Source organism: Ursus americanus, chromosome 31 (genome assembly GCF_024610735.1).
Source record: "Ursus americanus isolate L20-20 chromosome 31, mUrsAme1.1.p, whole genome shotgun sequence".
Lineage (NCBI taxonomy): Eukaryota > Metazoa > Chordata > Mammalia > Carnivora > Ursidae > Ursus > Ursus americanus.
This window is the reverse complement of record NC_142157.1, coordinates 32170591-32186530: the sequence shown is the minus strand read 5'-3', so window position 1 is coordinate 32186530 and position 15940 is coordinate 32170591. Positions and strand designations below refer to the sequence as shown.

General features: G+C 44.7%; 1 protein-coding gene across 7 annotated transcripts in view; it reads left to right on the top strand.

The window, feature by feature from the left end:
• TASOR2 (transcription activation suppressor family member 2) overlaps positions 1 to 15940 on the top strand; it is a 76103-nt gene that overhangs the window by 52310 nt on the left and 7853 nt on the right. For all 7 annotated transcript variants that reach the window (XM_087857756.1, XM_045812949.2, XM_087857760.1 and 4 more), the window contains 3 exons: positions 2304 to 3183; positions 4805 to 5234; positions 8112 to 11966. In XM_087857756.1, coding sequence (XP_087713882.1) covers positions 2304 to 3183; positions 4805 to 5234; positions 8112 to 11966 — 5165 coding nt within the window. The remainder of the gene's footprint in view (positions 1 to 2303; positions 3184 to 4804; positions 5235 to 8111; positions 11967 to 15940) is intronic.

The following is a 15940-nucleotide window of genomic DNA, read 5'->3' as shown; positions in this document are numbered from 1 at the left end:
CCCACACGTGTTACCCCGATGTGCATTTCTCCTCCACCACATTCTGTGCAGCTTGGTCCTGCCTCTTCCGTGAGGCGTTTCCCGATGCTCTGATCTTCACTCAGCTCTCTGTTTCATTTGTTCTAGGTTTTTGAGAACACTGTGGAATCAAATTCACCCTCTTCTCTGATCATTTGGTGTGTCTTTGTCCTGTCTTCCAATGAATTTGTAAACATTATGAGCATAGATACACGTATAAATGCCATGTGTGCTTAGCTGTGTCATTTGCATTATTTGTACCGAATTGGTACAAATATTTGTAGATATTTGTAGACTAATGGATTAATGGGAGGACTGCAGTTGGGTATTGGCAGAGAAGTGCACCCAGAAAATGAAAAGTTTTTTAAGTACGTGTTCAGACATGGGCTGATTTGTGTTGTAAATGTCTGTATGATTGTGTAGCCACATCCCAGGTTAAAATTTTAAGATTGCTACCTTTTAAATAATCTCTTAATTTTCTTTTATTTCTTAGTCACCTATACTAATCTGTTTCGTTTCGTATAGTTGAAGTATCAGAACTTAAGGCTCAATTTTGTTCCTGAAACTAATGCTTTTCTGCCTCTTTTTTCAAGTTTTCAGTATAGGTCTTATTTATTGAACTCTATATTTTTTATATATTTCATTTGGTGTTGTCTTATTTGTATTTTTTTTTAAAGGGAAGAAAGGGATAAAGAAAGGGGGGTAATCAGAAGGGGGAGTGAAGCATGGGAGACTATGGACTATGAGAAACAAACTGAGGGCTACAGAGGGGAGGGGGGTGGGGGAATGGGATAGGCCGGTGATGGGTAGTGAGGAGGGCGCGTATTGCATGGTGCACTGGGTGTTATACGCAACTAATGAATCATCGAACCTTGCATCAGAAACCAGGGATGTACTGTATGGTGACTAATATAATGTAATAAAAAAACATTAAAAAATAAATAAAAGAGATGACCAGTGTTCTATTTTTAACTGATTGAGAACTTCTAACAAGTCAGGAATTAAATGATTTATCTGAGACACATATTTGTTAAAATGAAGCCTTTTTCTTCAGTGCAGTGTTCTTTATATTAGGCTTTACTCACACCTGTGTGAGAGCCATAATAGTAATGACAGTGGAATGGAATTAGTGTAAATAAACACATCAGGTCACAAAATGGATTTCGTGTTTCCAGTAGATCATGGGGCTGATGAGGTGATTCTCTGCTCTGGGTCACTTTCTTCCACCTAATCCCCTTGGGTTTTGCTATTTTAAAAGTGGACAGTGGTTGATTGCTTTTATCCTTCCCGGCATATACATACCTTCTCGTTGTTTGATGACCTCACAGGCCAGGGTTTTCTCTTTAAATGGAGTAGTCATTGGCCTTTGCAGGCAGGTTAATAATTCATTTCAGACCTGCTGCTGCGGTTATAAAGAACACAGTTGGCTTTTCTGTCCATACACCTGCTGCAGGGCATTGTTGCCTGGTATTGTGAACTCCGTCTTTCATGGTAGCCGCGTGTGAGGAGGCTGAACTGCATCCTGAGAAAGCAAGGAGGCCACTGTAGAAGGTCGGCTTTCTGCTTAAAGGCAAATGGGTGGATCGGATCATCTACAGGAAGGAGAATTACCGGTAGACAAGGAGATTTGCTCTTTGCAGACAGAGTACAGAGGAAATGTTTTCAGTACAGAAATTAAAGTTCTTGAAGGGGATGAAATTGGTGATTCTGAATGAATAATCTTATGACTCTTCTGATCTGTTTGTATCATTACATATTCTAATGAAACATCAGTACGGTTAAAAGTTGTCTGTAGTTTGAACTTAGGCGATTTCTCTAACAAAGCACTTGTTAAGGGACATGCTTTCCAAAATATGTTAACATACTATAATATACACTTCAAACTTAGAAATTCTTATGTTCTCACTAGATTGTAAGCTCTCTGAGGGCAGGACTCTTGTTTTCTATTCTTGTTTTTTTTTCCCCTCTGTATATTTCTTTAGCTGAGCAGTCTACCTTGTGTGTAGTTCAGTACAAGCATTTTGGAGAGGTGATTTCTTTTTAAATCAATATGCACATTCCTTAAGATTTGTTCCTTTGGTAAATACATTATATTAGAACTGGCAGTTGGAAGAAACCTGTCTGATAGTAAAATTTCAACGTATAATCTATGTAACATATCCAGAGGTTCTTCTTGAATATATTGACTTAACCATTGATTTTTCACTAAGCCATTGTAGTAATATAGCAGGAAATTAAAATATATGGAAATCAAATGTTACATGTCTTTTTCTTTTATACTGAAGCAAAAGGAGAAACTGGGTCACAGCTTCCATCAGAAATCTCATCAGTTGGTCAAGAGGATGTTATTAGCATAAATGCAGCTCAGAAGGAAGATATCTCCGTGGCTCAGGAAGACCTACCTGAAAACTCCATCGTCGGCTGTGACTCCCAAGCCCTAAATATGCTCGCTGACCTAGCGTTAAGCGCCGCTACTTCTGCCACGTCGCCGTCGGAACCCGCAAACTTCCCCTGCTCCTCCGAGTCACCAAAAAATGATGCTTTGCTTTCTAAAGAACATTCTGTGCGCGGTACCTCTGACCATGAGTATCACAGAGGAGTTAAAAATCAAAAAGGCGGACTGTTACCTAAGCCCCCTTCTGAGAAGAAGAGTAATCCGGGGTCAGACTCCACTGTCAGCCCAGAGGAAGACAGCTTGACTCCTGGCAGTCTGGCCCCTGTGGAAGCCCCATCAGCACTTCCCGAGGAAACGCTGGAAACTAATGATGCACGCCAAAGCTCTTTTGTTGCCGTGGAACATTCCTATGCCCTGCTCCTTGCGGAACATTCAAAGAAGCATCTACAGCAGAGAGGAATTCCTGGCCCTGCCTTCACCAAGAACGGCCCAAAAGGCCCCGAAGCAGGAACCCCGGTGGGGAAAGTAATGCCGTTCCGGCACCAGCAGAGCACCTCCCCGCTGCAGAAACTGTCTGAGGACCCGGCGTTCAAGCGCAGGAGCAGATTGCTGTCCTCCAGCCTGAAAGATTCTTACTGCTCTCATACCGTGTTCAGCTGTGACGGCTCCTTTAAGGTCACTTTCACATGTGACACGGAGTATGTATTCAGCTTGGACAGCAAGTATACCAACAACCCACTGGAGAAAACTGTCATCAGAGCACTGCATGGGTAAGTAGGAGTGACGCTCCATGAACGTGGACGTGACTTTTGTGTTGAGATAAATGTAGTGGGAAGGAATCCTTGTGCCAGGCTTTGGGGAAAGAGAAGTACTGTATGTGAACCCAGGAACTTAGTAATAATATCAAGCAGTCGTGTTTACTAACAACGAAGAAAATGAGGCTGGTTTGGCCACTGTCAGTGGTCACGCGGAGACCTTTTGCAAGCTGACTTTAGCCCTGTGAGCAGCTTTCCATTTTGAGATGCCCCTACATAACTTTGTGGTCTTTGAATTATACTATTTAAGTGAGATCTTAATGTAAAATCGTGAGATAGAGAAATAATGCTTTACAGACTGAATTCCGGAAGAAACATTTCAAGAGTTACTTCCAGCTTGTTAAGCTGGTCAGATTGTTCTGAGTGAGCAGGATTACATTGGATTGTTCTGTAAACCTTTAAGGGGCCAAGGCAGGAACAGCAGAGGGACTGAAAGCACGGGCTTTGGAGTGTGGTCTAACCCAGGTTTTTAACGTAGGTTCTCCCACTGAACTAGCTTCTGTGACCTGGAAGAGGTTCCTGTTCTTTGGGGAAGTGCTTCTCAGTCTTCACTGTCGGTACAGCTTATCTAGGGACCTCATTGAAGCACAGATTGTAACTCAAGCCTGAGAGTCTGCATTTCCAACAGATTTCTGTGTGATGCAAAGGGTTCTGTGGGGAACCCTTTGAAGTATGGGTTAGTAACAGCTACAAGTCAGGTTGCTGTGTACTTGCGGGTTTTGCGCAGTGACTGGCACAGACTAGCAAGTGGTGACCATTACTATTCACGAGGCGTGCTGTCTGTGGGGAATGGCACTCAGCTGCCTCTTCGTGCAGTGTTTCCCCTGGGAGCCACTAAATTGTACCAGACTGCTCTCCGTGCTCCGGTTACAAGCTCGCACTCGTGGGAGCATACACTTAACGTTCCCATCTACTCAGGAGGGTCAGTTCTTTAGCCTTCATCCTGCTTAACTGAAGCCCAGCTCTGCAGCCCCTCTGACTCTTCTCCCTGCCGCTCTCTGCTGTACTTTCACTGGGCAAATGGCCAGAAATGTTTTCTTCCTGTGTGGTTTCAGGAGATTTTCCAGGACTGTAATCTGAAAATAGCGTAGTTCTGCTGAATTGGCCACAGAGGTATTTTATTCTTCAGACTTTCCCAACTACTAGAAGATAAACTCAAAAATGGAAAAGAAGTGAGTTGACCAGACTTGGCAAAAATGAGGATTTGGGTGGTTGCTGGAGCCATTATTCACATAATAGGCATATTGTGTCCAGGGAGAGTTGGAGTAGAGTAAAAGAAAAGTCCTAGACCAGGACCCCAGAGATCTCTGTTCCAGTCATGGCTCTACTGCATAAGGGTTTTGTGATCAATCTGAAAGAAATTACTTTTCAAAGCTCTGATTTTCAGTTCCCTCTTCTGACTCTGGTAAGTGAGGGGATTAGATCCGTTGTCATTATTTGTTAAATCAACTTCTTTTTTATCTTATTCACTGTTTCACATTTGTGTATTTTTATTATAAAAATGAATACATTTAAAACTAAGATTAAAAACACCAGTTTCACTGATTTTTCCATGTTTTTTTCTTTAAAATCTCAGGCCCTGGAACACTGACTTACCTGATAACGTGGAAGAAGTGAAGCTTTTACTTCATATGTGGGTAGCTCTGTTTTACAGCAATCAGAACAAAGTCATACGCTCATCCCGAAAAGTGGTAGAACACAGCAACCCAGCAAAATATGTGTCTATAAATAGCACATTAGAATCTTTTGAATTCAGTGAAATTGAGGAGTCCTCCAGTGTGGAAAGATGTTCTGCAGACCCTCTGCTGGAGACCAGCGAAACTCCCAGAGGTCATGCTGCCGAGGTGTCCTTCCCTGACACTAACTCCTTGCTTCCCTTCATGAAACCACCACCCAGAGGAGGCTTGGAATTCTGGGTACAGAATGGACAGAAAGAAATTTTTGCAAGAGAGGGTCATCCAGATACCCCAAAAAGCCAGAATTTCATTTATTCTTGTAATAATGAGGTAAGTAAAGCTGAACACTATACGTGCTGACATTTTTGAAGAAATTCCGTATTTTTTCTTGATATGATATATAAAATCATATTCAAAACACGGCATTGGTTTCTTTTAGGAAGGTGGATTCTCCATCTATGTAAAGATGAATAATACCAACAATTTAGTTTCCGTAAATGTTGTTCTGGATTGTCTGCAGGTGGAGCTTTTCTCCATCCTGATTGAAGAAGCAGAAGTAGAAACAAACCATGGGGGTCATATGGGTCTGGAGGCCAGCCATAATGGGGTCACTTATTAGTTGTATAATTTCGGGCAAATTACTTGTTCTCTCTGAACATATTTATCTTTTAAAAGAGGTAAATAATACCTATTTTTACTTAGAATAGGTTTTTTGTTTTGTTTTGTTTTTTGTTTTATTTATTTGAAAGAGAGCAGGAGCAGGGTGGAAGGGCAAAGAGAGAGGGAGAAGCAGACTGTCCACCGAGAAGGGAGCCTGACAAAGGGCTCGATCCCAGGGCCCTGAGATCATAACCTGAGCGAAAGGCAGACGCTTAACCGACTGAGCCACCCAGATGCCCTAGAATAGTTTTTAAGGAGCAAGTGCAGGAATAAATATTAGAAGTCTTTGATAAACCTTAAACTGAAATTGAATATGTTAAAAATTATTTGTGAAAACAAATGCTGGAATAGTAAGTACAATGCTGGACTCCCTAGGTCTGTCGGTAACTATTTGTAAATATGGAAAATACACTTTGTTTCTTTCCATTTTCTCAACTAATGTTCAGCAAGACCAGATAATCACATTTTAACTGGAGTAGAGAAAAAAGTTGAATCAAAAGTCTATAAGTAAATGGATTGACAAAATATATGCCTCTTTAAGGTTTCAGCCTTGATCTCTTCCAGAATACTTTTGCATGGGTTTGGGCACCTGCAGTGCCTGTCTTAACATTGAGTAGACAGTGTTTCTATACCTGGGGTTACTTGGGGATTTGCGGGTCCAGGGGCGAGCCTCAGAGAGCTGATGTCTCCAGATGCTCATCTTTATCGAAATGAAACTGTTGGTGTGCTGTGGGCCAGACAGTGGTCCGCGCTCTTTATTCACAGTTGCTCAGTCTCACACCACCCGGTGAATAAGGACCACTGCCCCCATCTTACAGATGAGGAAACTAAGTCTGCTTCTCTCTCTCCCTCTGCCCCTTCCCCTGCTCGTGCTCTCTCTCTCTCTCTGAAATAAGTAAATAAATAAATTAATAAATCTACCTTAATTAAAAAGAATCTCTACCTTAGAACAAGAAAATGTAGTTTAGAAGACTTTCTTACTACCTGATCAAGTATTTTTTGTTGTTTTAATCTGTAATCAGCTATCATCATTACTAATTCTAGGAATGGTGTTTTTGCAAATGTGAAAGAGTATTAAGAAGTAGAAAGAGTATTAAAACTAATTTCTATAGCATATACTTAAGGTTTTTTTCCATCATCTCCTTGGCTACTGTGCCCGAACTTTAAAAGTGTGTGCACGTGCACTGTCCTCCTTCCGCCTTCCCCATGTGGGCACACTAGATGGGACGAGAACTCCAGCACCATAGGCATTAGAAACCATTGGCATGTTGCTCTTAGTCGTGTGTTTAATTTTGTGTGTGAATGAAAAGAACTAAGTAAGAAATAAATAAATAGTTCTTTTTAAGTATCAGGCTTTATATTAAACACATTACATTTCAGCAATAGTAAAAAAATATCTGTCAATATAAACATAGGAAGTTGATGACAATTTGCATTTCACTAAGTCCACAGGCCTGGTGAGATTAGCAGCCACAGCATGATTGAAGGGTCACAGGAAAGTTTTCAGAATGACTCTTACCATCAAGACTTTTCTATGCTTTGTGTCTGGCCAGTCATGTCCTCTTAAAACTCTTGAGTCTCATCTCTACCCTGCCATTTACATGGGTCAGTGTCTTTCTTTGTTTAAGACATTAGTCTTTTTAACAGATCTGAGACCCAGGTCCTGACTTTCAGCATGATCGCCTCAAGGCGTGTCAGGAAATCTGTGAACGTAATGTTCCAAATATTACGGGTGTACAGTCCATGATGACCGGTCTGTTGTACTGTGTTCTGGACAAGACCATGCTTTAGCCTTAAGACAGCCCGTTTGTGAGGTCATCAGAATGTCCAGAGGTATTCCGCTAGTGTTCAGCCAAAGTCCTTCCTGCTTCAAAGCAGTCCTTCTGGTTCGGTTTGTTAATGCAAACCACATGTGTTTTCTGTTGTTCTGTAATGAGAGATGGCCTCCAGTTACAAGCAAAGAAGGTAGCTAGGGGGTAAGGGATCTTTATTTCCAGCATGGAGATTGACACCTTGGAAAAACCACTACAAGAGATCATAATTTACTCTTTCCTCATGGGAAAGTTCTAGACAACAGTGTATCTGCAGTCTCGTTGAAAGCTGTGTTTAAAATAAGTTATTCTTTGCTTTAAAAACTGTCTTTTAATCTTACTAAAAAATACTTAAAACCGAGTCCTTTTTTCTCGAGTACTGCGTTTCTGCATTAGGTGATGCTAGGTAGCAAACAGGCTGCGTTTTTCAGGTCTCTGCATTGTCATGGGTCCAGCCACTTTTCTTCCCAGAAGTCAATTTAAAAAAAAAAGTCTGTGCAGTTAAAGCTTTGAAGCTCTCATTTGTGTATATTTAAAGAAAAATTCCTGTTTTGGGCTGTTGTAAGTCTATCTAAAAAGAGAGGGATTTGCTTGATATCTACCCTGTGATATTTTTGAAAGTTAAAAGATTCAAAATGAAAAACAAATCGATTCTCGTCCACTCTGTTTTTCACCATATGTAAATGTGAAAAAAGAGTCTATTTGACTCTTGATTTTTTTCCTTTTGTCATTTCAGATAATTGGGGAAAAAGCCAAACAAGACCCATCAGATAAACTAGAGACTTCTAATCTTATGCTCTCTAGTATTGGAAGTACCCAAACTAATGGACCTTCTATTCCTGAGGAAGATAAAACCTTTGAGCCACTTGATAGCACAAGAGCGTCGTACAGTGATACCGTCACACAGACCCCGTTCAGCAAGACTTATGATGGGCTCAGCAATCAGTCGGTGATCTGTCAGAAGCCGGCGTACAGCACCCTTGAAAGCAAAGTTGATATTTTTCATGCAGCAGTGCAAACAAAAACCAGTGCATTACAGGGCCTCAGCCAGCAGAACAGCCCCGTGAGCGACGAGTGTCAGCCTGCCTTGCAGAGGAAGGATGATACAGAGTACGTGATGATTAATCTGGAACCAGTTACATTCACTCTCGAAAAAAATACCTACGTACCGATACAGACAGAAGTCGTAAATAGAAGCGACGAGCCTACAACCTTTAATACAGAGTTGATGAAACAAGAGTCACCTGCTACGAGTCTTAGACATCCTGTGTCTGCGTTTGAAAAGGCACAGACACAAGGCCTTAGGGACGTTCCCTCTCCAGCAATGTCCAAACAAAAAGGCACCAAGTACCTTTGTGCCTCCTCAGTAAGTAGAGAGACACTTGGAAAAGAAATGTGTTCGCTACAGAAAGAGATCCCTGCTCCAGGCTCATCATCGCCATCTGATAACTCAGTGGTGGCAGAGGCGTTGTCACGAGTTAGAAGTTCTAATTATTCATTACCCAGAGAAGAAATGAAACGCTCTCAAGAATTTGTCCTGCAGACTCAGAGTCTCTTTGGCGTATCTTCGGAAGAGATCATAGAACCGTCCCAGGTTGAAGAAGTGGTCTCGGCATCTGCCTCTGCCACTTTGGGGAAAAGTTCCTCACGTAACTGCATTCCGTCGGTGGGTGATACGGCAGATAGCTCCTCAGAACCGGGGAATGACACGAGTGGTCTAAAGAGCGAAAACAGGAATTTTGAATCCTTTAATTCAGCTTTTACCAAACAAACCAGCCTCTCTGTGAGTAGAGAGGAGGCCAGCTTGGAGTTCTCAGAGGAAGATTCTGACATTGACCTCACTCTCACGATATCGCCACCCACCAGCCCCAGAGAAGAGATGCTGGCGGGGGGACTAGAGCCGCGGCAGGAGGCCCCAGTGTCAAATTTGGAACTTCAGGACACGACTGAAGAGATCATCGGGCCAGAAGAGGTGACTCTCCTAGAAAACCCAGAAGCGGATTCTGCTAGTTATACATGTGTGTTCCCTGCAGTGCCTGAGAAAGCGTTAGAAAGTAAGGAGAGAAAAGGGGATAATTTACAAACAGTTACCTTAATACTTTCTAAAGAAACTTGCGCCCTTGAGATTGCAGAGGAAGTGAATGTGACCTCGGACTTTCCCTTTGCTTCTTTCATTGAAGAAGTGTCACCAGCTTCCAGTCCTGACCCCCAAGACCCAGCCGAAGCAGCACAGCCATCTCAGGCTATGTCTCTGTGTAGTTTACAACTGGCCGATACGCGGGGTGAGAGCAATGACACATTCTCCCGGGTCGAGTCGGTAGATTTGGCCTTAACGGAGAAAGACAGTTCTTTTGTTGGTCCTGCCCATCCAGTGGGACAAGATAACTTAACTGGAGTACAACAGATGCCGCTTTCTGCTGAAATGCCTCTAGGAGGAAGTAAGCATCCAGGAAGGAAAGATAGCCGTTTGACCCTTTCTGGGAAAGTAACTGAGGAAATTGTCCCAGGGGAGCATGGTGAGGGTTTCTCTTTCTCAGAAAAGATGCCATGCTGTGATACAGCGGAGCTGAGCCAGCCTGCCTCGGCTGCCAAATATGGAGAGGATGTCACGCTTGCTCTAGAAAAATTAGTGACATCAGGAAATCCACTGCAGCCAGTTAGCGTACAGAACAGGAATTTAAGTCCTCTTGGCTTGGAGACTGGTGAGCCTCCATCTAGTCCTAGAAAGATGATTGAAAATAAGTCTTTGGCGGACCCATTTGTTTCTACAGCTGCTCCAAGTGGTATGGTGAACGTGTCACTAAAACAGGCCAGCCCTAAAAGTATTAAGAAAAATCTCTTTAGCAGCGATGTGGAGACAGATGGAGGCGTTTACGTGCAAGCTCAGTCCTTGAGTTCTGGCTCCGTTGGCGGAGCTGATACACAGACACACGGGCACTCAGATGTCCCCAAACTTGCTTTTCCCTCAGATGGTGCTGCCTTACCCCACTGTCCCAGACCCACGGACCCAGAGACTGGGTTCCAGACACAGGAAACCCCAGTAGTGAGAATGGCCAGTTTGCTTACGAATAGTGACGCTGAGGCCAAGTTCCGTGAAGAAGCCACAGATCCAGGAGATGTTGACTCCCAGTCAAACACCACATCTCCAAAAGGCAAACAAGAAACAGTTCATGTGCTGCAAGATAGGGCGGTGTGGGAAACAAAAGATCTGAATGCTGGGCTTTTCCCCACGTGTGTACCTGCAGATTCATACCATCAAACAGCCGTCACCGGTGGAAATACCAGTAGAGAGCCTTGTGCTGCCATTGTTCCCCAGTCTTGTGCCCCTCTTGTTTGTGGAGTCTCTGAAGAGCAGATGGCAGATAAGGGCTCTGGTGAGGGGCTCAGAGCTGAGGAGAACTCAGGGACCGTGGGTGGAGACGTGGATGTCAGTGGGAATTCTGACATCCATTATGAGCCGCTTTCTGGAGAGTCTGATCAAGACTCTTGTGGGGACTGTAGAGATAACAAGTCAGAGGTAGAGGGTTCCTGCACTTTGAGGTGTAGTCAAACCAAGAAAGAAGAAGATGCTTCAAAAGATGATTATGACTCTTTCCTGAGCCTAAATAACAGTGATCATGAAGAGTGGGGCTACTCTACCCACACCCCAGGGCTGGAGATGGGCACTGCTCCCAGACACTGGCTCGTTGGATTCAAGAAAGAAGACAGGTGTGTGCCATCTTATATCCAGATCCGAGACCTCCGTGGCATCCCCAGGACTTACGCTAATTTCACCGTCACCAAAGAGCTCACAGACACCACGAGAGCTCTGCACAGCCTGAAGAGACACCCCAGTTTCACCGCACAGTGTGGCTTGCTCAGCTCCTGGACGAGTACCTGGCAGGTGGCAGATGACCTCACCCGGAACACTTTAGACCTGGAGTATCTGCGGTTTGCACATAAGCTAAAACAAATTGTAAAGAAGGGAGATTCTCGCCGTTCTGCCTCCTCCACCAGTGTCTTTGCGAAGGAGCCCCCTCTCCAAAGTGGTGCTGGAGCTTTCCTCCTGACGAAAGTACCTGAGCCGCCGGCCCTGCCCCTTGCCTCCCGGAGCAGAAGTCCCCTTGTGGTAACAGTGGTGCACTCCGGCACCAGGCAGCAGAGTCCGCGCGAGACAGGCCGCACGCTCGCCAGTGTGGACGGTTCTTCCTTTTGGAAGGAGAGTGGTCCCAGTAGAAATCGTCTTGCAAATTCTGAAAGAAATCAGACTGTTTCATTCCACCTCAACAAACTGAAATATAACACTACTTTAAAAGAACCCCGGAACGATATTTCACTTATTCTCAACGAATATGCTGAATTCAACAAGGTGATGATGAATAGCTGCCCAGTCGGTTTCCCAGAGAAAGGGTCAAACGTGGCTTCTGGAGAAGCCGCCTCTCGAGAGCTGCTTTCCTCTTTCCCGCGGGCAGCCTCCTATGAAGACATGATCACAGACCTGTGCGCCAGTTTGCATGTCAAACTGAAGAGCGTGGTCAAGGAGGCCTGCAAGAGCCCCTTCCTGTTCTACCTCCTGGAGACCGAAGACCAGTCCTTCTTTGTGAGAACAAAGGTACGGTGCCGGCTTCATCTCGGAGTGCGCATGAGTCTGGCTGCCATCTAAGTCTAATTTAGAGGTCGTACAGTTAGCGTTCTCGGCTTCAGAGAGAAATCAGGACAGGAAGTGGCCTTCGAGTCTGACAGCTGTGTCTTTATGTGCATGCTAAGTGTTCCTCTGCCGAGATCACAGATCCTGCTATGGGTCCCGCGTCACGAGTCACCTCTACTTGTCCTGTCTGTCCATTTCCGTCAGTCTGGAGTAGGCCCTCTGTCATTTGTTACCTTTTGTGACCTCGACAGTAGTGAAGAGTGTAGGCCAGTTAAGTGATAGTTTCCTTCCATGTGTGTTCATCTCCTGTTTCCTCATGATTTATGCGTTTTGAGTGAAAATGCCCATACGATGTTGTCCTCTTAGTGCCTCGTAGGAGACGGCACACCGCGTCGATTTGTCCCATTCCCGTGTATTAGTTCTTTTCACGTGAGATGGTTTCTGCCGGGTTCCTCCACCTCCAGTGTAAAGCTAATGAATGTGCTGTAATTATGAATGAATGGGGAGGTAGGATAGGATATATATCAGTATCCTGTTCCTCATCAGACTTGCACCCCCGTGACTTAATATCCATTGACTATTCTGGCCTGAAGCAGCTACTAATATAATGGGGGGGTTTCAAAGTCCATCCTTCCTTGTGCGTGTATCAGTGGGCGTTCTGCTGCAGGGTCGAGCTTTCCCTTCTCCCCCATTTGCTTATTTCTGTCCCGTGGACCCGCATTCCATTGTATTTTATTCGGTTACCATCCAGGCCCTCGTCACTTTTTGTTCATCCTACGTGTGCTCCTTAACCCCCACCTCCCGCCCCGCCCCCCAGGGAGCAGCAACAGTTCTCTGTAGGTCAGAGTCTCTTTCTTGGTTTGTTTCTGTCTTTTTTTTCCTTGTTTGTTTTGTTTCTTAAACTCCACATAGGAGTGAGATTCTGGGGTATTTGTCCTTCTCTGACTTATTTCACTCAGCATTATACCCTCTTGGCTCCATCCACATCTTTGAAAATGGCAAGATTTCATTCTTTTTTATGGCTGAGTAATATTCCCGTGTGTGTGTGTGTGTGTGTGTGTGTGTGTGTGTGTGTGCGTGCGCGCGCGCGTGTGTACACACACATACATCATCTTTATCCATTCATCAGTCAGTGGACGCTTGGGCTGCTTCCATGATTTGGTAATTGTAGGTAATGCTGCAGTAAACACAGGGGTGCATGTACCCCTCTGAATTAGTGTTTTCGTATTCTTTGGGTAAATACCCACTGGTGAGATTGCTGGATCGTAGGGTAGTTCTATTTTTAACTTTCTAAGGAACCTCCGTACTGTTTTGCAATGTGGCTGCACCCGTTTGCATTGCCCCCACCAGTGCACAGGGTCCCTTTTTCTCCACATCCTCGCCAGCACTTGTTTCTTATGGGGGATTTTTAAAGTTTTATTATTATTATTATTATTTATTTGAATAATCTCAGCACCCAGTGTGGGTGCATGACACCGGGGTAGAGAACTGCTCTTCTGGCAAAGGTGGCCAGGACAAGCCTCCTGGTGCTGTCACGACCCCATGATCAAGAGTTGCACAATCCTCCAGCTGAGCCAGCCAGGCGCCCCTCTTATGTTGAGTTTAGCTTTTCTGACAGGTGTGAGGTGGTGTCTCGTGGTTTTGACTTGCATTTTCCTGATGATGAGTGATGTGGAGCGTCTTTTCATGTGTCTCTTGGCCACCTGCATGTCTTTGGAGAAATGGCTGTTCATACCTTCTGCCCATTCTGTAATTGGATTATTTGGTTTTTGGGGTGTTGAGTTTGATAAGTTCTTTATATATTTTGAATACTAACCCTTTATCAGAGATGCCATCTGCAAATATCTTCTCCCATTCTGTAGGTTACCTTTTAGTTTTGTTGATTGTTTCCTTCATTGTGCAGAAGCTTTTTATTTTGCTGTAGTCACAATAGTTTATTTTTGCTTTTGTTCTCCTTGCCTCAGGATGTGTCTAGTAAGAAGTTGTGGCCGATGTGAAAGAGGTTACTGCCTGTGCTCTCTTCTAGGATTTTTATGGTTTCATGTTTACATTTAGGTCTTTAATCCATTTTGAATTTGGTTTTGCGTATGTGAGAAGGTGGTCCAGTGTCATTCTTCTGCATGTGGCTGTCCAGTTTCCCCAACACCATTTGTTGAAGAGTCGTTTTCCCATTAGATACTCTTTCCTGCTTTGTGGAAGATGAATTGATTATATAGTTGTGGGTTTACTTCTGGGTTTTCCGTTCTCGTCCACTGATCTATGTGTCTGTACTCCCTTGTTCGAATCGCTGCTGTTTTGTAATTGACTTGAAGTCTGTAATTGTGATGCCTCCAGTTTTGTTTTTCTTTTCCAAGATTGCTTTGGCTGTTCAGGGTCTTTTGTGGTTCCATAGATTCTTTGTTCTAGGTCTGTGAAAAACGCTGTGGTATTTTGATAGGGATTGAATGAAATAAGTAGATTGCTTTGGGTCGTATGGACATTTTAACAATATTTGTTTTGGTCCTTCATTATTTATGGTAATGCTCAGATTGTCCCAGACCCAGGAGTCCTTCATAGGGGCTTCCATGTCCTTCTGACAAGTCCCCATGATTGTTTGGATCCCTATCTTTTCTTCCTTTGTGGTATAACTCCATGTTCCAGATTTATCTCCTGTATTCCTTGCTCCAGCCTTGAAGTCTGCCATTTCTCTAAGGAGTGCTGATTCTTTTAAGGGAGGAAGGGCATTTGGAGTTGGTGTCTGGGCACTGGGTTAACTCCATGCCACTGGGTGTCACTGCCTTTCGGCTGTCCCAGCAGAGCCAGGAAATCTATGGATGTGTTTACAAAACTGAAACGGCTGCACACGCATCCCAGGGCCAGTCCAGCACCAGGAGGCTTGTCCTGGCCACCTTTGCCAGAAGAGCAGTTCTCTCCCCCCGGTGTCAAAAGCCGCCAAACCGCGGATAGTCCCACCCCTGGCCTGCAGCTCACCCCTGGACATCCAGCCCCTCTTCATGGCTTGGGGCGCCCACCCAAAGCTGGTGCCCAAACACACCGCCTCCCTCAACCCTCTACACTCGCAGCAGGAGCTGGTTCAAAGGACGGCAGTCCTTGATACCCATTCTGGAGTCCCAGCGTGTAAGGGGCGGGGGATTCCTGCCATTCTGTTATAACCTTCACAGCTAATGGGACAAGCAAAACACCCTCAATGTAAAATCCACAGGCCTTGTAATGGCGCGGGTGCTTGGATGTTGTGAGGGCAGCGGGCCTCGTCGAAGGGTCAGGGCCTTTTTCGTAAGGAAGCGATGCTGGCCTCTTGTATGAAGTGTGGACAGCTAGACTAGTAAGTGTGTTGCTTCTGAACGTTCGCCTAGATTTGTTTCAGAGGTGGTTTATGTCAACACGTCCAAGAAGTCCAGAGTATCTGTCATGTAAGTGTCACTTGGCAAGCCCACGAATGTTGAATTACTAACATTAAACATCAGAAGAAGTTTGTGACCATCACCGCGGCACAGCGTGGTAGGGGAGGCCAGTTCTGCGAGTGCGGGGCTCTGCGGAAGCCGAGCTGGTGGCGGCTCCCTGGTCGCCCTGCCGGCCTCGGGGTGGGCGGGCAGCTGGTGGCACGCGGCCGGCAGTGCGGAGGGCCGTGCTGTCACACCGCTGTCCGGAGCGAGAGGCCGTTCGCCCAGCCTGAGGTCAGTGGGGGGCCCTGAACAATGCTTGTAAAAGATAAATAACGTCATGTTTGTGTTGAGAGGAGCTCTTTGGCTACAGTGTGGGGAATGGACTGGAAACGTGATGGGTAGCAGGCCGGCGTGTGAGGCTAGAGTCAAACACATGTTCTCTCTAAGATGCCTAATGGCTCCTATTTTGTACCCTTTAAATATGATTTTAGATTATTTAAAGTAATGGATTTTTATTCCCCATCAAGGATCCTTTGGTTTCCAAGGTTTTCAAAT